The following is a 27,706-nucleotide window of genomic DNA, read 5'->3' as shown; positions in this document are numbered from 1 at the left end:
CAACACCGGTCCGGTCTGCATATGCTCGAGAACAGGGGCGGACTGACCATTTGGAAACCTGGGCACTGCCCGGGATCAGTAGGGGGCCCCATGAGATGCCCCTGGTACCTTTTTCATAGGCTTTTTTGAGTTTGGGCAAGGACACAGGGGCCCCATGATCCCCTATTGCCCGGGGGCCCCATGAGTTGTCAGTCCGCCCCTGCTCGAGAAGTGATGTCAGATGGATGAGGTTCCTGCTATTGAAGCCGTATTTCCTGGTTACAGACAAGTTCCGGAATCTTGCACAGCCTTACCTAGATCAGTTAACCCCGTATAGTTTGCAAGCCGATGATCCCCCGCAAGATGGATCGGATCTGCGGATTGGGGAGCATAATGGATCGGACTCCGATCCATTATGCTCAATCCATAGATCTGATCCATCCTGCGGGGATCGTCAGCTTGCTTTAAAACTTTTCGTGGAGCTCGTGGAGAGGGTCCGGTGTCACCCGGTGCGGCACACACACCCCGTATCCGCCTAGGGACGGCACTGATTGGATGGCATTATCATTTCACCCCAAATCCGATGATCAAACAATGGTTAGAAGATCTCGCTGTCCTTTTAAGTGGGGACAATGGCAGCAGAGGCGGTTGTAGCTGAATGCAAACACCTCTGGCACCCATTGGGTTCCTAAGGCCACATGTATAAAGAGCGTGTAGCCGAGTCTCGTTGCAGGAAGGTTATCATACTCTATGAGAAGCTGATAGCTGCTGCCGCTGGATGGTGCACCTAGTGGTTCCTACGTTTAGGGCAGTATGCACCCAGAGACGAATGCCTGGAAGGCAGACTTCTTGCATTTCAGGCATTCATTCCTAGATGCTTAACACTCTAAGCCCCAGTTCACGTATATGCAGCCGTGCAGTCCGCGTTTTGCGCGGGCACGAGAGCCCATTGATTTGAATGGACTCTCGTGCCCATGACACGCAGAGAAGTCCCTGCACTTCTTCTGAAAACGCAGCCCGCACGGGAACCTCGGTTCACAGTACGGTTGCGTTTTCTAATGCGGGCTGCGTGCCATTAGAGATAATGGCACCCACCCGCGGGTCCGCATTCCTCTGTGCGGGTGGTGCGGCTGCACGGATTTTCATGCGGATGTGAACCTAGCCTAAAGCATGTATACTGCTAGGTGCACCGTTCAGCTGTAGCCACTGTCAGCCTCTTATAGTTTGACAGGCTGCCTGCAGTGGGGCTGGACGGCTCACCTCTGCCCTTTTCCCAAAACTAAACACCTGAGCCCCATGCACCAGGGCAAAACACCCAGTGTATATGGGGCCTAACAAGAGCATTGGGCCAAGCTCCATGTTTACAGGAAGAATCAAGTTTTGCATATACCTGAAAGTGGAAGTAAACCCTGAAGACAAAAATTGGCCAGCAAGTAAGGTCTTTTGGTAGATGAGATATTATAAGTCTCTTCTGCCTAAAAACTCTTAATCAGAGATAAGTGTGTTATAATATGTATGTTATGTCAAATGCGTAAAGCAATCTTTGCTTCTGCTTTAAGCTGCCTATAGCTCTGCATCTACTGGTTATTCTCACGTTTCCTGATTAAACATTTTATTCATCATATGCTCAGTTTGAACCTGATTTAAAAAGCTTGTTTTATATGACAGGCCTGTTTTAATTGTTTCTTTAGATGTATTATGTTGAGAATAGTTGATAGTTTCAAGAATACCTGTCAGACTCAAAGTGGGCGATTTATGAACACTTGTGTATACAAAATCTGGTGTAGCAGTACATAGTATCCAATCAGCTTCCAGGTTTTATTGTCAAAGCTTAATTGAACAAGCTGAAGTCAGAAGCTGATTGGTTACTATCCACAGCTGCACCAGATTCTGTGTTCACCAGTTTTAGTAAATCTCCCCCACAAGGTCTATAAAATGTCCAATAACACTTCATTATTGCAGGTGTGTACTCCTCCATGAGATCTTGGGCTTACATTACAGGAAAGGTTTCAAACTCTGAGCCTGGGTTCACATACGTACGGCTCCGTATATCGCATGTGATTCGCACTGCACTGCACCACATTCCTGTGCAAATCACATGCGATTTGTGTGCGGTGCGGTTGAAGCTATACATTTTGTATGGCTCTATTCGCATCGCACCAAAAATGTGCAGGACCTTTTTTTGGGTCTGCACTAGAATCGGATCGCATAGGTATTCACACCCATGCGATCTGATTCTTCGCATCACACCGCATTATGCAGACTGCTTTTGGGGTGTTGTTAACATACACACCCGCAGCGGTTTACATGAACGGGGTACGACTCCGATGCAGTGCGGAATTCGCACTAAAAACGCTGCGAATTCCGCACCGCATCAGTGTGAACCAGGGCTGATGGGTTGATTTGCTAAAACTGGAGAGTGAAAAATCTAGTGCAGCTGTGCAGAGAAACCAATCAGCTTTTTATAGTTTTATAGTCAAAGTTTAACACCCCGGTCACATCAGGTGCGACTTGGTATGCAATTTGCTTGCCATGTGACTTGCAAATCGCATGCCAAGTTGCACCTTATTGTCCACTATTAGAGCGGTCATATCGGTGCGGTTCTGACTTGGTCAGAGCCGCACCGATTTCTAAAGTAGTACATGCACTACTTTTGGTGCGATTTGCATAGACATGTGTCAGATGTCTTGCAAATCGCACCTCAAATCGGCAAGTCACTTCACTGTAAGTCACACAATTTCGAAATCAGGTTTGATATGACCGGGGGTGTAATTGAACAAGACATAAGTTACATTAGGTTTAGTGGCGGCTCTCCAAGCACAACAAAGGATTAGATTAAAGCACTTACAGGTTATACCTGTTTAAAAAAAAGTCCTATAAAAGTCAGCAGCTACAAAAAATGTAGCTGCTGACTTTGAAAATACAGACACTTACCTGTCCCTTAGTCCAGCAGTGTCCTCACCACTGTTGGTTTCACCGACTGCAATCGCCTTGGGGATCGGAAGTGAAAGTTGTCCTCACCCCTCGTCTTCTGGGACACATGACAGGTCCCAGACTACGGGGCCATTCACAAAGTTAAGCGCTTCTCGTGCATGCGCAGTGGGCACCTGGCTGTGAAGCCACAAGCTGTCACAACCAGGTGACCACACTGAAGATGCTGATACCAGGGAGAGAAGACAGCCGGTGAAACCAGCAGTGGTGAGGACACCGCTGGACCAAGGGACAGGTAAGTGTCTGTATTTTAAAAGTCAGCAGCTACATTTTTTGTAGCTGCTGACTTTTATTTTTTTTTAGGTGGAACTCCGCTTTAAGTACTTTTACAGGACTTTTTTTTTAAACAGGTATAACCTGTAAGTGCTTTAATCAAATCCTTTGTTGTGCTTGGAGAGCCGCCACTAAACCTAATGTAACTGATGTCTTGTTCAATTACCCCCCGGTCATATCAAAGCTGATTTTCACTTTTCACTTTCACTTCCGATCCCCAAGGCGATTGCAGCTGAAGTGGGAGCGGGTACCTGCCAAATTCAGGTACTCGCTCCCCAAAGATGCCAATCCTTAATGGGGAGGGGGGGGGGGGACAAAGGCTTAAAGCGGAACTTCCCCTTTTGAGTGGAGCTCCGCTTTAAAGGCATCTTGGACTGCTTGCAGTTAGGGTTTGGAGATTTTTTAATCTTGCGGCAAAGTCTGAGAGGTTTGCGTTAAAAACTGTTTGGTTTTTTTTTTTACAAGTACAGAAACTTTTACACAAGGTTAGAGATGAAAACATATTTTATTTAGGCAAACTTCATACATTCCTCACTCAACCTCCACCTCCTCTATTACAGTACTGAATCCCAGTGCCTGAGGAAGCAGTATTATTCCAGGGCAATGATCCCTGTGCAGGATTCCACCACGGTGATTGGAACCTGCAGAGACCTCTATTGTTTCAGAGTTCAGTGGAAAAAGCAGTGTGCGGGTATTGTGGGAATGATCTGCTTCAGAGCTCTCTGAAAAGTCTGCAATCAGTATCCTGTTTGAGCTCTCGGAAGCTTCCTCTGGCTCAACTAACTGCAGCAATACCAGCGTGTGCTCCGGCTCGCTGCCTGCAGCTGACTCGGCAGCAGAATCTTCAGTTTTCAGTTCATTATCTCTGTGGCTGTGCAAATGGCGCTTCAAACTGTGCTGCAGATTATAGCCCATGCCACATAGGTGGCAGCGGAATGGTTTATCCTCCAGGTGGGATTTCAGGTGGCGCCGCAGTTTGGTGGCGATGGGGTAGGCTTTTCCACAGTACTGGCACATGAACGGGCGGTCGCCTGTATGAAGGCGCTCATGGGCACGCAGAGTATGGGGGTCCTTTAACGCCTTGCCACAGACAGTACACAAATGCATTTCTCCAGTGTGCAGGATCAAGTGCCGCTTTAGCTCAGGCTGCTGGGGAAACGAATCGCCGCAGAACTGGCACTTGTAGGGCTTTTCACCAGTATGAAGTCGCTGGTGAATCCGCAAATTTCCCTTATGGCGAAAGCTACTGCCACAGTCCGGACACGTATAGGGCTTTTCCCCTGTATGTACGAGCATGTGATTGCGCAGTGAGCAACTGTTGGCGAGCTGCTTGTTGCACACTGTGCAAAGGAGAGGAGTTTTTGCCTCGTCAGTCCTTGGTGTGCAGTAATTCTTACGGTGGATACGTAAAGTAGGACGGCGGGCAAAGCTTTTACCGCAGTCCTCACAGCGGTAGGGCCTTTGCCCTGTATGGAGCACAGAATGCTCTTTCAGGTCACGTTGTGTGCCATACGCTTTATCACAGAGTGAGCATTTAAAAGGACGGAGACCCTGGTGGCCTAAAAGGTGGGCTTTAAAGCTCTCCTCTGAGCAATAGGCTTTACCACACTCTGTGCACAGGAATGGCTTGTGGCCAGTATGGATGAAACTGTGTCGTCGTAGATGACCTATCTGGCAGAAGCTTTTATTGCAGTCTGGACAATGGAACTTGCGTTCTGATGGCGCCTTTAGTTTTGTACTCTTGCTAACAGTGTCCTCTTTTACATCTTTAGAAACGTCCCCTTCTTCATCTCTTTCTAGTCTGGAGATCTTAGCTGGGTTATCACTGTTATTTACAGGAGTAGGGGAGCACTTCCGCTTCACTGCCTTACTTGGAGGTATAATCTTTGGTTTGTCAGCATCTACATTTGCTTTGCTTTCTTTTAGTTTGCTCTTCCCTCTCTCAATTGTCTTCTTTTTACTTTCTGCATTCCTGGTCTTGCTCTCCCTTCCAGAAACTTTGTTGGACCTGGATAAAAGGATACTAGAAGCCTGACATTTTGTCCCATCCTGGCTGCAGTTCACATGTTTATTATCCTTCGCTGCCTCTTCCTTCATATCATCTGAGTGAGCCACATCAGTCGGTTCTACAAATAAAGATAATTAGCAATTACACCAATCACAATGCATTCACGTACATAGTTCAAAACCATTTCTGAATATATTTGTTCACTTTCTTAATGGGCAAAACATTCTGGAAAAGGAACTTCAATTATAGATGAACTCTGTATGTTTTTAAAATATGAATAATTTAAATCAGGCATCCTCAATCCCCACCAGGTAATATCAGGCAGGCACATGACATCTTTTGTGCTGGCACCAACCAACATCTCATTAGAATGCAAATTACAAAGCCTGGTCCACCCACTTTGCTGATATCACTGAAAGCCCACCGGTGGCTGAGGATGTAGCCATGATGCCCGCACTCCTGTAGTTTCTGAAGGTAAAGGGTTTGCGGTTAATCTGACATCTAAGGGTTCATTCAAAGGAGCGATTAGTCCTGTCCACCATGCAGAGACACTGGCAGATGCATGTACATCCACCTCGGAACTTTGTGCAGGCATCCTATATAGGTGGATGCACACGCAGCAGCTTCATGGACACAATTGCCTGTCAAAATTTTACATGCGGGCAGGAGCAGGTACACGGATCCAAATGCACAATGTCTGTGTTCGGATTCACACACCTGCTCCTGCTTGCATGTTAAACTTTGATATGCGATTGTCTCTGTGCAGTCGCTGTGTGTGCATCCACTTTTATAGGCTGCTCCAAGGTGGATGCACATGCATCTGCTAGGGGCTCTGCACAGAAGATGGGACTAGTCATCCATTTGAATAAGCCCTAAGGGTGCATGCCTTGGAGCCAATCTGAGGCCTGAAGGTGCATGCACAGAAACTGGGACCGCCATGATCATCGTCATACACCAAACTAGCACCCTGATCACTGCCATACCCCCTCCTACCAGTGCCCTGATCACTGCCATACCCCATACCAGCATCCTGATCAATTTTCAAATATTATATATATATATGTATATATATATATATATATATATAAAAATAAACAGTTGTGTTCAAAATAATAGCAGTGTGTTGAAAAAAATAAATAAAGCTCAAAATCCTTCTAATAGCTATTATTTCCATACACACAAATGCATTGGGAACACTACACATTCTATTCCAAATCAAAACATGAAGTAAAATATATCAAATTTGTGTTGTTCCTCTAAATAAAATTGAAGAAAAGTGAATATTAGACTGTTCAAAAAAATAGCAGTGTTTGTATTCTTCTTTACAAACTCAAACATTCACTATATAAACTGAAAAACGTTTGAAGATTTTGCTTTCCTTTGAATGACTTAATGAATATTTGGTTGTAGTCGCACTGTTTCTGAGAACTGCTGTACATCTGTGTTGCATGGAGTCACCCAACTTCTGGCCCCTGTGATCAGGTATTCCAGCCCAGGATGATTGGACTACATTCCACAGTTCTTCTCTATTTCTTGGTTTTGCCTCAGAAACGGCATTTTTGATGTCACCCCACAAGTTTTCTATTGGATTAAGATCCGGGGATTGGGCTGGCCACTCCATAACGTCAATCTTGTTGGTCTGGAACCAAGATGTTGCACGTTTACTGGTGTGTTTGGGGTCGTTGTCTTGTTGGAACACCCATTTCAAGGGCATTTCCTCTTCAGCATAAGGCAGCATGACCTCTGTAAGTATTCTGATGTATTCAGACTGATCCATGATACCTGGTATGCGATAAAAAGGCCCAACACCGTAGTATGAGAAACATCCCCATATCATGATGCTTGCACCACCATGCTTCACTGTCTTCACAGTGTACTGTGGCTTGAATTCAGTGTTTGGGGGTCGTCTGACAAACTGTCTCCGGCCACTAGACCCAAAAAGAACAATCTTACTTTCATCAGTCTACAAAATGTTGCGCCATTTCTCTTTAGGCCAGTCAATGTGCTCTTTGGCAAATTGTAACCTCTTCAGCACGTCTTTTTTTCAACAGTGGGACTTTGCGGGGGCTTCTTGCAGATAGCTTGGCTTCACATAGGCGTCTTCTAATTGTAACAGTACTCACAGGTAACTTTAGACCTTCTTTCATCTTCCTGGAGCTGATTGTTGGCTGAGTCCTTGCCATTTTGGCTATTCTTCTATCCATTCGAATGATAGTTTTTCGCTTTCTTCCACGTCTTTCAGGTTTTGGTTGCCATTTTAAAGCATTTGTGATCATTTTAGCTGAGCAGCCTATCATTTTCTGCAATTCTTTATATGTTTTCTCCTCTCCAATCAACTTTTTAATCAAGGTACGCTGTTCTTCTGAACAATGTCTGGAACGACCCATTTTCCTCAGAATTTCAGAGAGAAATGCACTGTAACCAGCATGTACAACATTTGCTGCCTTCCTTCCTTAAATAAGGGCAATAATTGCCACCTGTTTTTCAAAGAATGAATGACCTCACTAATAGAACTCCACACTGCTATTATTTTGAACATGCCCCTTTCAATGAGTGATTCAATGACACAGAATCAGCAGCATGCATGTCATGACTGTTGGGTCTGTTGGATTTCTATTACTCTACTACACCTGCTAGTAAATTATTTGCCATGCAGAAATATCATTTCTACCAAAAACAGTGATTGATCCAGTTAGTGATGTCTGACTGCTATTATTTTGAACACAACTGTATATGCACACACACACATACACGTGTGTATATATATATATATATATATATATATACACATACATACACATACAAGTGCTAGCAACATCTACAGGGCTACTTCTCTTACAGGTTCCCCCTCCTTTCAGCTTCATACTGGCATGTAGGACACTGCTAGATCAGGAAGAAGTAATCATGAGTCTTGTGAGGTCATATGGCTACAATAACAAGGAATAACTAATGGATTGACAAAAAAAGGGCCTTTCTTTGTGCTTCAGTAACTGATTATAAACAGTGCTGATTATCCATATACCTGTAACGGATTACCTGTAACCAAGTGATAAGGTGGAACAACATTTACTTTGGGAAATTGAATACACACCTGTATTTCTGGTCTTTACTGCACTACCCTGCTCAGGTGCAGTCTCCTCAGTGGCAATAATTGAGTCTGCATTAAGTGACAGCTTGGCTCCTTCTGGCTCTGGGGCAAGTGGTGACATTGCTTCTACTTCTGGTGTCACTGCTGGCTCCGTCCTCTCAATCTCTGGGGTCCCTAAAGAAGAAGACCCCTTTGGATGTGGCGTTACAACCAGTTCTTCAGGCTGTGGGGATAATGGGGATTTTGTACTGACTGATGTTTCTTTGGTAAACTTTGATAGTTCATCACCTCCAGTCTCCACTGATGATTCGATAAAGTTTTGGGGAATGGAATCACCCGATGCAATTTGGGTGGATAGAATAGGTTCTCTTTTCCTTTCATTGATATGTTCAGTTTCTTCAGTGCATTCACCATTATCCTCTTGTGGAAAGAGCAATTCTGAACCTGGCTGGATTGAGGTGATGACCTGAAGGAGCAGATTTCCATTGAGTTTACGTAGTCTCACATTCACGTGTTTTGGGCCACTTCTTGCAAACCTGCAAAACATTATAGTTTACAGTCAAATAAACCTGGAGACTATGCTCTCTGGTGCCCTGTTGCAGAAAAATCTGTATCGGCATCATTCATCACTGACAACACATCGTGAAGGAGACATTTTTTAGTCAGGGATGTGCAATTCCTATAGCTCGATGCCCAGGACATGCAGTTCTGGGTGCCGGGCAAGAGGAGGTTTTTCCTTATATTTAGCCCTGCTAAGGGCAAGCAGCAGGAATTAGAGCCGACGGTCGGCTCTCTTGTAAAAGTAAACCAAGCAGCTAACTAGCCACTGGTTTGCTTTAACAAGCAGTGGGAGAAGACATCCCCCCTTTCCATGGGCTGTCCTGTAGCACTAGGACACCCAATCGACCATCTGGTATAGAAAACAGTTAGCGATGAGCATACATTACTTCCGGTTTCTCCATATGTAAATAGCGCCATTTTTAAAAATGGGAAGCATTTGATCACACAGATCACACTGATGTCTTACTGACCCCAGATCTCTCGATAAAGAGCACCCGTCACTGCCTATTGCTGTCAAAAGGGATGTTTACATTCCTTGTGACTGCAATAAAAGTGATAAAAAAATAAATAAAAAAAAATTAAAAGCAACAGTGTTAAAATAATTAAAAAGTTTTAAAGCACCCCTGTCCCCGTAGGCGGACGCATGCGTCGGTCCTGCACACATGCAAACAGCATTCGGTCCACACGTGATGCATCACCGAGAATTTCAGCTCATGGGCAGTAATTCTAGCACCAGACCTCCTTTGTAAATCTAAGGTGGTAACCTGTACAGACATTCAGAGCATCACCTATGGACAGTAAAATTTACGTTGTTTGTTGCCGCTACACGGGTGTGCGTAATTTTAAAGCGTGACATTATGGGATCTATTTACTCAGAGTAACATCATCTTTTATATTTTACCAAAATATTGGGTTTTAATATTGTATTTTTTGTTGCATTAAAATTTAAAAGTGTATTTTAAAAAAAAATAGTTGAAAAACTGCTGCGCACATACCATGTTACATAAAAAGATGCAAAACCCACCAATTTATTCTCTGGGGCCTATGCTTTTAAAAATAAAATATAATGTTTGGGGGTTCTAAGAAATGTTATAGCAGTTTAAGTTGCCAGAAAGCCCTTTTGTTTTTAAAAGCCCCAGACATTCCTAAAAGCACCTCTGCCTAATAACAAAAACACCAACTCTTCATATTTTCCAAACTGGCAAAAATTGTTTTTGTTTTTTTATCAGGACAAACAGATTGTCATGAAGGACAAGTAGATTGGAACCCTGATTTAGTCCTTGGACAAGTAGTTTTTTTTTTTTTAAATTTCCACACCCGTTTAATAAACAGTATACATGTTGTTCTCAGGTCTACTAGTGCAGCAGGTTTAAAGAAAAGAACATACACAAAGGCAGATGGGGTATGCAGTTGTCTGGATTTACTCTAGACATCCATACTGTGAATACTCCTTTAATGGGCTAGTGATTATTATTATACAGGATTTATATAGCACCAACAGCTTGCTCAGCGCTAAAGTGATGTGACATTACGCTGCCATGTGTCAAAGTGGAACTATGGGTAAAATAAAAAATGGCATATGTGATGGAGTCTGATAATTATTATTATTATTATTATACAGTATTTATAAAGCGCCAATAGTTCGCTCAGCACTGTACATTACAAAGGGGGACAGAACATGTGACAGAACAATACCAATACAATGCAAAACATGAGGGGATCGAGGGCCCTGCTCTTTCGAGCTTACAATCTAGGAGGGAGGGGGTGGTGGCACAGGAGGAGATAGCTGTGGGGGATGGAGTGGTAGGAAGAGTGGAGGAGGTCGGCAAGTTAGCAGGGGGTGGGGTAGGCTTCCCTGAAGAGATGGGTTTTCAGGGTGCGCCTAAAGGAGAGGAGAGTAGGTGATAATCTGATGGGTTGGGGCAGGGAGTTCCAGAGGATGGGTGACACCCTGGAGAAGTCCTGGAGGCGGGCATGGGAGGAGGAGACCAGGGAACTAGAGAGAAGGAGGTCTTGTGAGGAGCGGAGTGTGCGTGCTGGGCGGTACTTGGATATTAGGTCAGTGATGTAGTTCGGGGCAGTATGGTGGACAGCTTTGTACGTCAGCGTTAGGATTTTGAATTTGATCCGTTGCGCAATCGGAAGCCAGTGGAGGGATTGGCAGAGAGGGGTGGCGGAGACAGAGCGGTTGGAAAGGTGAATGAGTCTGGCAGCCGTATTCAGGATCGACTGAAGCGGGGATAGCCAGCGGCGAGGCAGGCCAGCGAGGAGGGAGTTTCAGTAGTCGAGTCGTGATATGATGAGGGAGTGGATGAGCTGTTTAGTGGTTTCTGGGGTTAGGAACGTGCGGATTTTGGCGATGTTGCGGAGGTGGAGTCTGCACGAGTTTGTTAAAGATTGGACTTGGGGCTGGAAGGATAGGTTGGAGTCCAGAATGACACCCAGTACTCTGGCCTGCAGGGCGGGTTTGATGGTAGCGTTGTTGGACGTGACGGAGAAATCAATGGGGGGTGGTGTCCGGGCTGGGGGGAAGACAAGAAACTCGGTTTTGGAGAGGTTCAATTTAAGGAAGTGGAGCGACATCCAGTCTGATATGTCGCTCAGTAGGTGTGTGATTCGGGCTGAGACCAAGGGGGTGACGTGGGGGGTTGAGAGATAGATTTGTGTGTCGTCGGCATAGAGGTGGTAGTTGAAGCCGTGAGAGTGTATGAGTTGGCCAAGGGAGGAGGTATAGATGGAGAAGAGAAGGGGCCCGAGGACAGAGCCTTGAGGGACCCCAACAGAGAGGGGGAGTGAGGGGGAGGTGGTAGCATTATAGGTAACGCTGAAGGAGCGTTGTGACAGGTAGGATGAGAGCCAGGAGAGAGCAGAATCTCTGAGGCCGAGGGAGTGTAGTTTTTTGAGGAGGAGGGGGTGGTCGACTGTGTCGAAGTCCGCAGGGAGGTCAAGGAGTAGGAGCACTGAATAGTGGCCATTAGCTTTGGCGGTTAGCAGGTCGTTGGAGAGATTGAGTAAGGATGTTTCGGTGGAGTGTAGGGGACGGAAGCCGGACTGTAGGGGATCGAGGAGGTTGTTGTCGTTGAGGTGAGAGCATAGGCGGGTGTAGACTATATGGGGGGTGATAATAGCAGCAACCTGGCATTTTTTTTATCACTTTCCACTGTAATTTGGTTTTTGTTACCAGTTGATCCTGTCAGTAGTGGTGTTACTTTTCCACTACTTCCAATTACAGAAAGCTGAAACAGAAATAAACTACTTTCAGGATCAACAGGAAATGAAACCTTGTTAAAGGGGATATTAAAAAAAACTAAAATTTTCTGTAATGCTGGCCACACACGTTTAAACTTCAAAAAAGCGTTCAATGTGGTTGATTGTTCACATTTTGAAACGTTAGTGGGCCAATTTTGATTATTAAAATGTAAAGTTTTATAGCAAAAAATTGAACCGTCATGACAGATTTTTTTGAGCCTAAACAATCGACTTCAAAAAATTCTACAGCGTATATTAAAATGTAACTCCGTAAATGTCATCAATGGGCGAAAAATGTAACATTATTATTGTTATCGATCAATAAAATTCACAAACAGAACATTAGGGAACTGGAGAAAGTACAGAGAAGGGCAACCAAACTGATAAGAGGCATGGAGGAGCTCAGCTATGAGGAAAGATTAGAGGAACTGAATTTATTCTCTCATGAGAAGAGGAGATTAAGGGGGGATATGATCTCCATGTATAATACATAAGGGGGATATGAAATCCATGTATAATACATAAGGGGGATATGATCACCATGTATAATACATAAGGGGGGGATATGATCTCCATGTATAATACATAAGGGAGGATATGATCACCATGTATAATACATAAGGGGGGATATGATCACCATGTATAATACATAAGGGGGGATATGATCACCATGTATAATACATAAGGGGGGGATATGATCTCCATGTATAATACATAAGGGGGGGATATGATCTCCATCTATAATACATAAGGGGGATATGATCTCCATGTATAATACATAAGGGGGGATATGATCACCATGTATAATACATAAGGGGGGATATGATCACCATGTATAATACATAAGGGGGGATATGATCACCATGTATAATACATAAGGGGGGATATGATCTCCATGTATAATACATAAGGGGGGGATATGATCACCATGTATAATACATAAGGGGGGGATATGATCTCCATGTATAATACATAAGGGGGGGATATGATCACCATGTATAATACATAAGGGTGGATATGATCACCATGTATAATACATAAGGGGGATATGATCTCCATGTATAATACATAAGGGGGATATGATCTCCATGTATAATACATAAGGGGGATATGATCTCCATGTATAATACATAAGGGGGATATGATCTCCATGTATAATACATAAGGGGGATATGATCAACATGTATAATACATAAGGGGGGATATGATCTCCATGTATAATACATAAGGGGGGATATGATCTCCATGTATAATACATAAGGGGGGATATGATCTCCATGTATAATACATAAGGGGGATATGATCAACATGTATAATACATAAGGGGGGATATGATCTCCATGTATAATACATAAGGGGGATATGATCTCCATGTATAATACATAAGGAGGGATATGATCTCCATGTATAATACATAAGGGGGATATGATCAACATGTATAATACATAAGGGGGATATGATCACCATGTATAATACATAAGGGGGGATATGATCTCCATGTATAATACATAAGGGGGATATGATCTCCATGTATAATACATAAGGAGGGATATGATCACCATGTATAATACATAAGGAGGGATATGATCTCCATGTATAATACATAAGCGGGGATATGATCTCCATGTATAATACATAAGGGGGATATGATCACCATGTATAATACATAAGGGGGGGATATGATCACCATGTATAATACATAAGGGGGGATATGATCAACATGTATAATACATAAGGGGGGATATGATCACCATGTATAATACATAAGGGGGGATATGATCTCCACGTATAATACATAAGGGGGATATGATCTCCACGTATAATACATAAGGGGGATATGATCTCCACGTATAATACATAAGGGGGGATATGATCTCCACGTATAATACATAAGGGGGATATGATCACCATGTATAATACATAAGGGGGATATGATCACCATGTATAATACATAAGGGGGGGATATGATCTCCATGTATAATACATAAGGGGGGATATGATCTCCATGTATAATACATAAGGGGGGGATATGATCTCCATGTATAATACGTAAGGGGGGATATGATCTCCATGTATAATACTTAAGGGGGATATGATCAACATGTATAATACATAAGGGGGATATGATCTCCATGTATAATACATAAGGGGGGGTATGATCACCATGTATAATACATAAGGGGGGATATGATCTCCATGTATAATACATAAGGGGGATATGATCTCCATGTATAATACATAAGGGGGGATATGATCACCATGTATAATACATAAGGGGGGATATGATCTCCATGTATAATACATAAGGGGGGATATGATCTCCATGTATAATACATAAGGGGGATATGATCTCCATGTATAATACATAAGGGGGATATGATCACCATGTATAATACATAAGGGGGGATATGATCTCCATGTATAATACATAAGGGGGGATATGATCTCCATGTATAATACAGAAGGGAGGATATGATCTCCATGTATAATACATAAGGGGGGATATGATCTCCATGTATAATACATAAGGGGGGATATGATCAACATGTATAATACATAAGGGGGGATATGATCACCATGTATAATACATAAGGGGGGATATGATCACCATGTATAATACATAAGGGGGGATATGATCTCCATGTATAATACATAAGGGGGGATATGATCTCCATGTATAATACATAAGGGGGATATGATCTCCATGTATAATACATAAGGGGGGATATGATCACCATGTATAATACATAAGGGGGGATATGATCTCCATGTATAATACATAAGGGGGGATATGATCACCATGTATAATACATAAGGGGGATATGATCTCCATGTATAATACATAAGGGGGGATATGATCTCCATGTATAATACATAAGGGGGGATATGATCTCCATGTATAATACAGAAGGGAGGATATGATCTCCATGTATAATACATAAGGGGGGATATGATCACCATGTATAATACATAAGGGGGGATATGATCTCCATGTATAATACATAAAGGGGGATATGATCTCCATGTATAATACATAAGGGGAAATATGATCTCCATGTATAATACATAAGGGGGGGATATGATCTCCATTTATAATACATAAGGGGGGATATGATCTCTATGTATAATACATAAGGGGGGATATGATCACCATGTATAATACATAAGGGGGGATATGATCTCCATGTATAATACATAAAGGGGGATATGATCTCCATGTATAATACATAAGGGGAAATATGATCTCCATGTATAATACATAAGGGGGGGATATGATCTCCATTTATAATACATAAGGGGGGATATGATCTCTATGTATAATACATAAGGGGGGATATGATCAACATGTATAATACATAAGGGGGATATGATCAACCTGTATAAATACATCAGTGGTCCATATAGTGAACTCGGTGTAGAGCTATTCACCCTGAGGTCATCACAGAGGACAAGGGGGCACTCTTTACATCTGGAGAAAAAGAACCTCCAAACACAGAAAGGTGTCTTCACAGTGAGAGCTGTGAAAATGTGGAATAGACTCCCTCAAGAGTTGGTTCTGGCCAGCTCAGTGGATTGCTTCAAAAAAAGGCCTGGATTCTTTCCTAGATACACAGAATATAACTGGATACTAACATTTATAGGTAAAGTTGATCCAGAGAATATCTAATTACCTCTCGGGGGATCAGGAAGGAATTTTTTTCCCAGCAGGAGCAAATTGGATCATGCTTTGCTGGTTTTTTTGCCTTCCTCTGGATCAACTGTGGGTGTAGGATTATAACTTTTTTTTTTTTCTATGGTTGAACTGGATGGGCTTTTTTCAGCCAGAATAACTATGTAACTATGTAATATGTCACTAATTGGGGGATAAATATTGATACAATGATGGTGTTATCGCATGCATGTTTGTCAGATCTTTATAAATGTGATCGACTCTGTGTAGGAATTTACAGCTTTCCATCCAAGCTGCAGATAATTTAATTAAAAAACACTGAACACATGCAGAGAGGGATGAGAAAAAGAAATAAAATAAATGGTTTCAGTTCCACAATTAAATGTTCTGCCGTCTGATTATTTTGACTTTCAAAAATAGCAATCAAGGAAAACAAATCAAAGTAATAAGAACTAAACAGGAAAGCTCTACCCACAAACATATTTTATGTTTAGCTTTCCTGTTTAGTTTTTACTTTGATTTGTTTTTCTCCCTGGTTCTCCTTGATGTTTGGGAATGTAAAACACACTTTTAGCTACAATCATTTATTTTGTATTTTTTTACCACTTACTCCATTATGAATTCTTAAAAAAAAAAAAAAAGCCCCTGCAAACAAACAAATTCTGATACTTGCCTTTCTGGCATGGCTCTTTTGCTTTGCTGAAGATATATAACAGCCAAAGACTCAAAGATCCTGGATTGTCTGATGCTCCCCCATCCCATGTACTGTTGTTTCTACCGCTGCCCCCTACGTCACTACTCTGTGCTGTAGCGATGTTGGGCTGGTGGATGGAACGAAGACTTTTTAAACATGAATCTATGACAGGGGTTGACAAAGGTCATTGCTTTGCTAAAGGCCAAAAGATTTTGAGGACAGCAAAAATATGAGCAAGGCCCTCAGTAGAGGTAAGTATGAACTGTATTCTTTCGCAGGATTCCTTTTTTTGAAACAAAATTCTTGACAACATTGTTGCTTTATGTTTCAATAATAAAGTGTATCTATACACAAAACTTTTTTTTCCTTTTGTTTCAAATACAATGGTTCAGAAGTCAAGTCAGGTTTTACAGTAGTCGGAGGCTCTATTGGACAGATTCCTTCACTTCCGGACTGGAAAAAAAAAGTTGTCCCCAGGACAGAAAGTGAGGGGAAATCTTTTTTACCTCAACACTTTTCATTAAGTAGGGAAATGTAAGAACCTCCGTTTTTGACACCTGGCTGGGCCTCTGGGGTAGCTGCTTCTGCATCCACCTCTATAGGCTTCCTGGCCACAGCTCAGGATGGATGCAGGCGGAAGGGCGAGAGCAGCACAGTGGCTAAATGGTTAGCACTTCCGCCTGGCAGTACTAGGGTCGTTGGTTCAAATCCCAACCACGGCACCTCCTGCCTGGAGTTTGCATGTTCTCCCTGTGCCTGCGTGGATCTCCTCCGGGTACTCCGGTTTCCTCCCACACGCCAAAGACATGCTGGTAGGTTAACTGGATCCTGTCTAAATTGGCCCTAGTATGTGTATGTATGAATGTGGGTTAGGGACCTTAGATTGTACGCCCCTTGAGGGTTAGGGACTGATGGGAATGTACAATATATATGTAAAGTGCTGCGTAAATTGACGGCGCTATATAAGTACCTGAAATAAATAAGGGCAGCCTGCATACAGGGCAGGGGTCAGCACCCAGCTCGTGGAAGCATTACAGACCCCCAGACAGCAGTAAATCTAACAGGGTTTCTAGGTTTTAAAAACCCTACAGCTTTTTGGTTATAGATACACTTTAATGCATTCATGTTTTTCAATTAAAAATTTTTAAAATAAGAATGATCTCCTGCTACTTATTGATACAATATAAAATGATAAGGTTAACTGAGATTGATGTTTTTTATATTTATAATCTTTAGTGATGATGGTCTGGTTGGCAAACTACAAATCCAAACCCCGAGGAAGAGAAAGCAGTTCTTCAGATTGTATTGTCTCCATTTGAAAATTTAAATAGACATTTAACATTGTCAGAGAGATCGGAGTTATCTTGCCTTTTTTCAGTGCTTGCAATCTTGTACCTTTACTCATCAAAACATGAGTGGTCCCCTAAACCTCTGCAAGTCTGAAATGCAGCTGGTTACAATAATCTTATTAAAATACAGACTTCTTTTTTCTCCTCAAGAAGGTTTTAAAAGTTAGTTGTTCTCTGCCACCCATTTTGCTACTCTCCATTGGTCCTTTATTTTTTTCAGGAATGGCAGAGAAAGCATACTATACATACTGTACTGTACAGCAACAGGAAGTGAAGGGAGCCCTGTGTCGCAAAATATTACTCCCCAAAACAATATCTGCATATCAAATATTTTATCTCCATTTCATTCTCCAATCCTTTACAGATGCAGTAGATCACTGAATAAAATTAATATCTATTTTGAATATACAAACTTTGATGTATGTTTACTGGCTTTTTAACCCCTTTCTGCCCAGTGCCATTAGTGCAGCCTCAGTGCTTTTGTTTATTAGCACTGATCACTGTATTGAGGTCACTGGGGATGTCAGTGACACCAAGTCAGTTCCCCCCAGTGTCAGAATGTCCGCTATAAGTCGCTGATCGCTGCCATAACTAGTAAAAATTAAAAAAAAAAAAATTTGTAAACACTATAACTTTCACGTAAACCAATTAATTTACACGTATTGGGATTTTTTTTTTTTTAGCAAAGACATGTAGCTGAATACAATTTGGCCTAAATTTATGACGAAATTTGATTTTTTAAATTTTTTTACTGGACATTTAATAGCAAAAAGTCAAAAATATTGTTTTTTTTTCTCAAAATTGTTGGTCTTTTTTTTTTTTTTAAAGTGCAAAAAATAAAAACCGCACAGGAGATCAAATACCACTGAAACAAATTTCATTTGGGTACAGCATTGCAAGACCGTGCAATTGTCAGTCAAAGTAACGCAGATCTGTAACACAAAAAATGGCCTGGTCAGGAAGGGGGGGGGGGGGTAAATCCTCTGGAGGGCAGGTGGTTAAGCATACATACCTCACCCACTTTAGTACAGTTTCTGGTAGCAATGTAGTTTGCTTTTCCTGTAAGGATATAAAATGATAATGATTTAGAGAATAAAACACGGAACATAAACTTACAGATCTATCACACACACACAACTTGCCTGATTATCCAATAGGCTATCTCCAGTTTCGGGATTGTGGGGAGGAAGGAATGAGCCAGCCGGCAAATGATGCCCAACACACCACAAGCCCAGGCCCTCCTCCTGTGACAAAGAGGGGCCAAGGGCCAGGCCACGGGGTAAGCTGCATAAAGCCTGCCAGACAGCATCTTCTGTGCATTGCACAGACTGAAAGGAAACTGGTGGATTCATACAACCTACATGGGACAGAAAGAGAAAGAACGTGTAAACCAGTGGTTCCCAACCTTCCTAATGCCGCGACCCTTTAATACAGTTCCTCATGTTGTGGTGACCCCCAACCATAAAATTATTTTCATTGCTACTTCATAACTGTAATTTTGCAGTGGGAGGAGTAGTGCCCAATCATTGGTATTAGTGGGAGGAATAGTGCCCAATCATTGGTATTAGTGGGAGGAATAGTGCCCCATCGTTGGTATCAGTGGGAGGAATAGTGCTCTATCATTGGTGTCAGTGGGAGGAATAGTGCCCCATCATTGGTATCAGTGGGAGGAATAGTGCCCCATCATTGGTATCAGTGGGAGGAATAGTGCCCCATCATTGGTATCAGTGGGAGGAATAGTGTCCCATTGTTGGTATCAGTGGGAGGAATAATGTCCCATCGTTGGTATCAGTGGGAGAAATAGTGCCCCATCATTGGTGTCAGTGTGGGAGGAATAGTGCCCCATCATTGGTGTCAGTGGGGGGGGGGGGGGATTGGCCGCCTGTGTGCCTCTCCTGAGCTACAGTTCTGTTGGCCAATCACTGGCGAGGAGGCGGAGCTGTTGAGTGATCCTGGGGATGTGGCCAGATGACAGGGGCGGCATGTCATCCCGTGCACACATCGCGGTCCAGGGAAATGTGGACGTATCTGCATGTGGGCGGACCTGCCTGAAGACTGATAGAGGAGCGGTGTCTCGGTTCCTAAGACCATCAGAAATATGTGTTTTCCGATGGTCTTAGGAGACCCCTGTGAAAGGGTTGTTCGACCCCCAAAGGGGTCGCGACCCACAGGTTGAGAACCGCTGGTGTAAACAATCACAACCATGAATAAAACAACATGAATAAAAATAAATTTTGCCCTCTCCAATTTTAGGAAATCTCCTTTATGTTGTCATTTCTGACATCCCTACATGTTAAAACCAGCATTTTTTTTTTTTGCTAGAAAATTACTTAGAGCCCCAAAGTAAAGGTCCTTGAAAATGAAATGGATATCAAGTGCAGCTGTATCTGGGGAGGAGCTTGTTTGACTCTTTAGCCATACCAGCAAGGAGTCCACTCCATCTGGTGAGTGGGGATTGGATTGGCAATCACGGATGGTGTGAGCACTTTTTTTGAAGATTCTGTTGATCACTATTTCTTGGATTGGAACACATTCTCATATTTGGCATGTTTGGAATTTTTACACATTTATATATTTTTTGCGCTGTAGAGTGTTTTTATTAATATTTGTTTTTTTTTCTTTCATGAACAGCAGCATTTAGATTTGGATTATATATATTTTTTTCTTTGGCGCAGGTTTTATTTTATTTATAATCACAACCATGCTACCCTTGGTGGCCGATTTATTGTGCTCTTCCAATAATTGTACTTAAACAAGCCTAGTCATTAAGGTACTCTTCTAGTAAGACCAAACATGAAAGTGTATCTAAATGCCTGTTTTTGGAAATGTTGGAACCTCTGTCATGTCTTTTTTGCTCTGTGTGTCCCTGCTGGGGAGATAGCCTCTCTGTTTGCCCAGGTAACCACTGGACTTGAAAGTAAAAGGAAACCTAAAACTCTGAGTTGTCACTAGACAATTAGTAGAGAAGAAATCTTCCAAGCGAACCCCCTCTATCATTTGGTCTTTAGGTTTATATGATTTTATGGAGAATGCAACAGGAGGAGTGAGAACATGCTAACGTGAGAAAACAGAATTAGTAAAAGTGCTTAACAGTACAGCAGAGAGATCACCGCTGGAGTCCCTGAGACAGACAACAGATAATTCAACTCACTAGATTCCCCTAATATCAACATTTCACATCTGTGTGCATTGATCCTTTAGGGCAGGGGTGCTCAACCTGTGGCCTTCGGAGTCCTCTGATGTGGCCCTCAACCTCAAACCAGGGAAGCGCACTTCTATTATTATTTCCTACAGGTTTGGTGCACTTTCTGATATTGCACCAAAACTCCAGAACGCAGGAGTTTTGGTGTGCTTTCAGAAAGTGCACCACACAAACAAGATAACATAGAAGTCATGAAAAAGCGCAGCTAACCCACAGGAAAGCCACGCAGGCACTGCATGGCACCCGCAGTGCGCATAAACTGCAGTGCATCAGTGTGAAAGCAGCCTTACAGGACGCTCAGGACAGCAAGGGCTCATTTATATGAGCGGTTTTGGGGCAGCAAAACCCATAGTTGGAAGGTGTTTTTAGCACACTTCCACCAACCACTGGGGTCCTCAGGGGTCGCAATGGTGACCCCTGCCCTATGCTCCAGGGGACCCGTATGGCAGCCCTGTTACATTCTGTTTTACGGGAGGGGCGGTGGGGGAAGCATATACAGGAACCGATCCTCTATATTTTTCTCCTGCTACTGCTGAAAGGTGGCTTCTCCTCCTCTCCCTCCCACCAGCATTCAGTGGCTGCAGGAGGAAAATGTTCATTATGCTATTCAAAATAATAAAAAAAAACAATATTCTGAACCATTTCATTTCATTGTGGCCTGTGACCAGTTACCAAATTACCGAAGTGGCCCTCGCTCTTCAAAAGGTTGAGCACCCCTGCTTTAGGGCTTGTCCACATCAACAGCATGCACTACCGCAAGGCTGCGGGTGTACAATGTGAAGAAGGTGCACCGTACACAGTGTGTCACACTATAGTCTTTGTTTTGTTGAAGGTTTATTGCAATGTCTGCGTGCCGTACCTTTTTCTCCACTGCACACCAACACAGGCGAGCTGCCATGACAAAGAACAAAGCATTTGGCCTTGTTTATGCATTGGAACTGTGCTGGGCAAGGTTTCCCATCACAGCCCAGCATATCTGTTGTGAACAAGCCCTCAATCAAGATCTATGCTCAAATCTTTGCAAAACGTTATACTAGTTGTCTGGCTAGGATGACGGGAAAAAAAAAAAAAAAAACAAAACAGCTCATTGGGGTGAGATGAAATACACTTCCTGGAGAAACGCTGATTCAGGTTCCTTCCAGTGCTGCTCACAAGACCCAAGCTTGGGTATTTGTGGATGTCATCTCTGCTACAGGAAAGGGTCACGTTCACTTTGGCTGAGCTTCTGCTTTAGTGTGTTTAGAAGAGCAGAACCTGGTAGCCTGGAGCAGCATTTTCTTCAGGATATTCTATTATCATTCTTCAGCTCTTCAGCTCAGCTTCAGCTCTCTTTAACTCTTTAACCTCTGCCCGTCCGGACCACGTTGATAAAAGGCCGGACAGGAGCGCTGCTGAAGCAGATGGACGTTTCTAAATGTCCCCCCGCATCCATTGCCTGTGCGCGCTCCCTGGGAACACAGATCACTGTACGGGACCTCTATCTGAGGTTCCGATTCATGTGATCACTGAATGGCCAATCGGTGATCACATGAATAGTAGTAAACAAGATGTCCCTTCCTGACATCATTGCTTACTACTTGTGAAATCTGTGATTGGTCACAGCTTGTCACATGGTACAAGGCTGTTATGAATAGCCTTGTACCATGTGACCTCGGTGATCATTCACAGATTTCACAAGTAGTAAGCAATGATGTCAGGAAGTGACATCTTGCTTACTACTATTCATGTGATCAGTGATTGGCCATCATTGCTTACTACTAGTGAAATCTGTGAAAAATCACAGAGGTCACATGGTACAAGGCTATTCACAGCAGCACAGCACACACCATGTGACAAGCTGTAACCAATCACAGCTCTCACAGTAACCAATCACAGCGCCATGGTAGTTAATTGAGAACTACAAGCCAACAGCCGCAAAGGCTGTAGAAGCTTGTAGTTTCCCATTCCTAGGAGACTCTGTGACTGAATGACTCTGCCCACCTGGCTGCGGATTTTATTTTAAATAGGGACAGCTAGTGGGGAGAGAAGATCCCCCACTAGCTGTCACTAGATGCAGTGGAGCGGGGAGATGCTGCAGGAATGGGAACATGTTACGTGTTCCACCCTAGAAATGGGTAGAACATGTAAGATGCTCCCAAAGTCGAACTTATCCTTTAATGTTATTAAAAACTACTTTTCTTTTTCAATCTGTAGCTCTGTAATTGTTTGTAAATGTCAATGCAACATGGCAACCTGGAGACCTTCTGTACACAGTAGGTACACAGAACCTTCCTAGAAAAGTAATTTCCTGCTTGTGTGATTGGCTCACTGATTTAGCCAGAAAGATACAAGTCTGATTTTATTAGAGTCGGGGACTGTGCTGGGCTGGTTGAGTTATTTATAATACTTTTTCTCGGTGGGTGAATGGTGGCGTTTGCCTTCAATTGGAGGTATGGGCTGCTACCTTACTGGTACAACTGCAGTTGTCGCTTCAGTGACAAAGGTATTTGGATAGGGAAAGAGGAGCACCCAGTGTCCAGAGTAATACCACATTCAATCGGAAGGTTACAATCTATTATTGACTGTAATGGATATACAAGTTGAGCCAATGCGTTTCGGGGAATTGACTCTCCCTCTCTTCAGAGTTTTAGGTACATGTGAATGGAGGTGGGTGAACTCTGAGACTTACTTTCACTGCACCAGTCAACGGTGACATCTGTTCTCATAAGAAACTGAGGTACCTCAGCCGAGTCTACCCACCTCTGTTCACATGTACCTAAAGCCCTGAAGAAGGAGGGGGGGGGGGTTTCAAGTGTTGGTTCAACTTGTATTTCTATTACCTTCAATAAAAGACTGTAACGTTTCCATTTAATGTCGTATTACTCTGGAAATTGGGTGCTCGCTTCTCCCAATCCAAAATCCGATTTTAGGCATCCTCTACCATAAACATTTCACTTTTGGTGAGATGGCCCCAGAGGGGAAGTGGGAGAAAATATATTTCAGAAAAAAGGTACCTGCTCCTAGAAAAAACAAATCCTCCAAAAGTGATAGTGGAAGGGGGAGGTGGATGAGCAGAACTTCCCTTTTCAGGTGAAGTTCTGCTCTCAAGCAATATCAATTATGCCCCCACAAGGGGAGGTAGAGGGACAAAGGGTGACTGGCAATAAATCTCAAAATAACATTCATGAAGATAAAGTCCAAATAATATAATGAATCCAACTGAGAAAACACTGTTACAGTGTCAGCAGTCTCTCTTACAAGTGAAGTGGAGTTTTCCTGTCACTGGCCATGTAAACACAGAAGGGAGAGAGAGTGCCACCTACATACACATGGATAAAGCACAGTGTATCTATATGTCCAGTGGAGACATCAAGGGGAACTCCGCCCCAAAACATGTATATTTCATGTGATATTTCTCCCTCTTCCTGAAGTTCTGCTTTCAGTAGAGGATGTGTAAAGATGATTACTGGAGAATAACGATATCATTTAGTATCACTTTAACCACCTCCCGTCTGGCCGTTGTATATAAACGGCCGGACGGTGGCACTGCAGGGTCGGGTGGCCATTTATAAACGGTCTCCCCGCACCCTGCATGTGCGCACTCCCTGGGAGCGCACAGCACCGCGATCCGGTGCCTGCTGTGTCCTCCGGACACAGTGGAACACCGATCGTCGGACGGGTCCTCTGTACGAGGTCCCGATCATGTGATCACTGATTGGCCAATCAGTGATCATATGCAGAGTAGTAAGCAAGATGTCACTTGTGACATCATTACTTACTATGTGTGAAATCTGTGAATGATCACAGAGGTCACATGGTACAAGGCTATTCACAACAGCCTTGTACCATGTGACAAGCTGTGACCAATCACAGCTCACTCAGTAGTTCTCAATGGCTGCAAGAATGCAGTTAGAGAGAAGGAGAAATGATTGCTTTTACAGCCTTTATGGGTGTAAAAGCAATCAGTGTAAAAAAAAAAATCTTCATCACCCCCCACAAGTAGTACAGTGTCACCATGGTGACACTGTACTGCTAGGGTGACAGTATGTAAAAAAAAAAATAAATAAAGAAAAAAATTAAAAAAAAAAAAAGTAAAAAATAGTTTACAAATTATAATTTTTGGTTATAAACTAATTTGGGTTATTTTTTTTTTACAAAAAATGTAACAGAATAAATTTTGGCCAAGATTTATGATGAAATACTATTTATTTGCAAAATTTAATTTTTTCAAAATTTTTGGACATTTTAATTTACATAGCAAAAAAAATAAAAATCCCAGCGGTGAATAAATACCACCAAAATAAAGCTTCATCTGTCTCAAAAAAATGCTAAAAAATTAATATGGATACAGTGTTGCATGACCGCGCAATTGTCATTCAAAGTGTGATTACGCTGAAAGCTGAAAATTGGCTTGGACATGAAGGGGTAAAAGTGTCCGGACTGGAAGTGGTTAAGCCTAGGTTCATATTCATGTGTTGCGGAAAAACACAGCGATCCCTGCAAGTTTCCCCCACCAAATTGTATTCGCACTGCCCTTGCGATCTGCTGCGGGTGTCAATACAAATATATGACACCCAGAATGCAGGTCTCAAATGCAGTGTGTGATGTGCCATGCTGGCAGACTCCTCCCCAAAATGACTGAGTTCTGGAATAAAATCAAAAGGTGCTTCAACAAAGGATTAGTTTAAGGGTGTGCACACTTATGCAGCCATATTATTTTAGTTTTTGATTTTTACTTCCCTCCACCTAAAAGATTTCACTTTGTTGTTCAACTGAGTTGTACAGTTTTTTAGGTTACATTAAAGGTGGAAAAAGTTCTGAAATGATTTATCCGTCTCATTTTTTTTTATATCACAGAAACCTGACATTTTAACAGGGGGATATATGTATATGTTGTACATTCACATCAGACCCTTCCCTCAAGGAGCTTGCAATCGAAGGTTCCTAAGGCTGGCCATACATTATACAATTTTCTTGAGATTTTTGCTTTAGATTTACCAAAAAACATATAATAGGAGGTCAAACCTAAACAACACTTCCAATTGTATCCAGTTAGATAGGCCCTTGCATTACATATTAAAGTATCCTCCTGCGCTCAATATAGGCACGATCCCTATCTCAACAGCTGCTGTCACTTTACCTTAACCATTAAGTAGCCAAATATATACCTTAAAATAGTGAAGCGCTAAATAAATAAATCAAATAAATATATATATTAAGGTGCCATCAGTGAATATAAGTGCTATAGTGTTAATAGTTCCTTGTTAATCACTGGAACATTACAATCAATGTTGTATATAAAATAAAAAATCAAACTGAATTCTTAATATATCGGTGAAAAATAAATAAACACACCAGTGACAAATACTCTAATATCTCCAAAAAAGTTTCCTTCTTCTCATTCACTATTAAAAATGGAAAGTGCTCATCAATAATCAAAAGTGAACAAGTGTATACAAAAAAACTTTTCTACGTGCACATACAAAAAATATATATATAAATATATCATATATATATAAATAAGTAAAGTCCATGCAGGTGTAACTTGTGATAAAACAGTGATCTTCACTTCTAGTGCTCAAACACAAATCCTCAAATGGCAGCAGTGCCTGCTCACCTCCCCGCACTGACCCTCAAGGGGCCAAAAGGCTACTAATCTCCTCTATGGCCAATCTTTTTTTCTCGGTAGCTCAGCAGGGGATCACAGGGTCTCCACTTCTCCTCCACTCATACGTCATATAGGACATAAAACAGAGCTTCCCATAGTGTGATATTGTTTAATATAAGCCACTTCTATTACATATTGGTGTTACTCACATTTTATTTCCTGGTTACAAAAGCCTTCCACCTCATCCCATAGGTGTATCTCATGAACACAGGGGAACACCAATATGGCCGCTCCGTTCGGACATACGTCCCACGTGACCGGAAGTGACGTAGTTCAAAAACCGGATATGGCGTACCGACGCGTTGCGTCACGTGCGTCGTGACTTCATCAGGGTAATCAGGCTGATGAAGTCACGACGCACGTGACGCAACGCGTCGGTACGCCATATCCGGTTTTTGAACTACGTCACTTCCGGTCACGTGGGACGTATGTCCGAACGGAGCGGCCATATTGGTGTTCCCCTGTGTTCATGAGATACACCTATGGGATGAGGTGGAAGGCTTTTGTAACCAGGAAATAAAATGTGAGTAACACCAATATGTAATAGAAGTGGCTTATATTAAACAATATCACACTATGGGAAGCTCTGTTTTATGTCCTATATGACGTATGAGTGGAGGAGAAGTGGAGACCCTGTGATCCCCTGCTGAGCTACCGAGGAAAAAAGATTGGCCATAGAGGAGATTAGTAGCCTTTTGACCCCTTGAGGGTCAGTGCGGGGAGGTGAGCAGGCACTGCTGCCATTTGAGGATTTGTGTTTGAGCACTAGAAGTGAAGATCACTGTTTTATCACAAGTTACACCTGCATGGACTTTACTTATTTATATATATATGATATATTTATATTTTTTTTTTTGTATGTGCACGTAGAAAAGTTTTTTTGTATACACTTGTTCACTTTTGATTATTGATGAGCACTTTCCATTTTTAATAGTGAATGAGAAGAAGGAAACTTTTTTGGAGATATTAGAGTATTTGTCACTGGTGTGTTTATT

General features: G+C 42.5%; 1 protein-coding gene across 1 annotated transcript in view; it reads right to left on the bottom strand.

The window, feature by feature from the left end:
* Positions 1-3,729: 3,729 nt before the first annotated feature.
* ZNF408 (zinc finger protein 408) overlaps positions 3,730-27,706 on the bottom strand; it is a 28,189-nt gene continuing 4,212 nt past the window's right edge. Inside the window, exons 2-5 of the mRNA XM_089684571.1 lie at positions 19,005-19,219; positions 18,875-18,921; positions 8,343-8,875; positions 3,730-5,369 (exon numbers count right to left, since the gene is read on the bottom strand). Of these exons, the coding sequence (XP_089540697.1) occupies positions 3,775-5,369; positions 8,343-8,875; positions 18,875-18,921; positions 19,005-19,214 (2,385 nt within the window). The 5' untranslated portion in view covers positions 19,215-19,219 and the 3' untranslated portion in view covers positions 3,730-3,774. The remainder of the gene's footprint in view (positions 5,370-8,342; positions 8,876-18,874; positions 18,922-19,004; positions 19,220-27,706) is intronic.

Source organism: Staurois parvus, unplaced genomic scaffold, assembly GCF_062004578.1.
Source record: "Staurois parvus isolate SC_StPar_1 unplaced genomic scaffold, SC_StPar_1.0 ptg000350l, whole genome shotgun sequence".
Taxonomy (NCBI): domain Eukaryota; kingdom Metazoa; phylum Chordata; class Amphibia; order Anura; family Ranidae; genus Staurois; species Staurois parvus.
The sequence above is the reverse complement of the archived record's forward strand: the minus strand, read 5'-3'. Positions and strand labels throughout refer to the sequence as shown.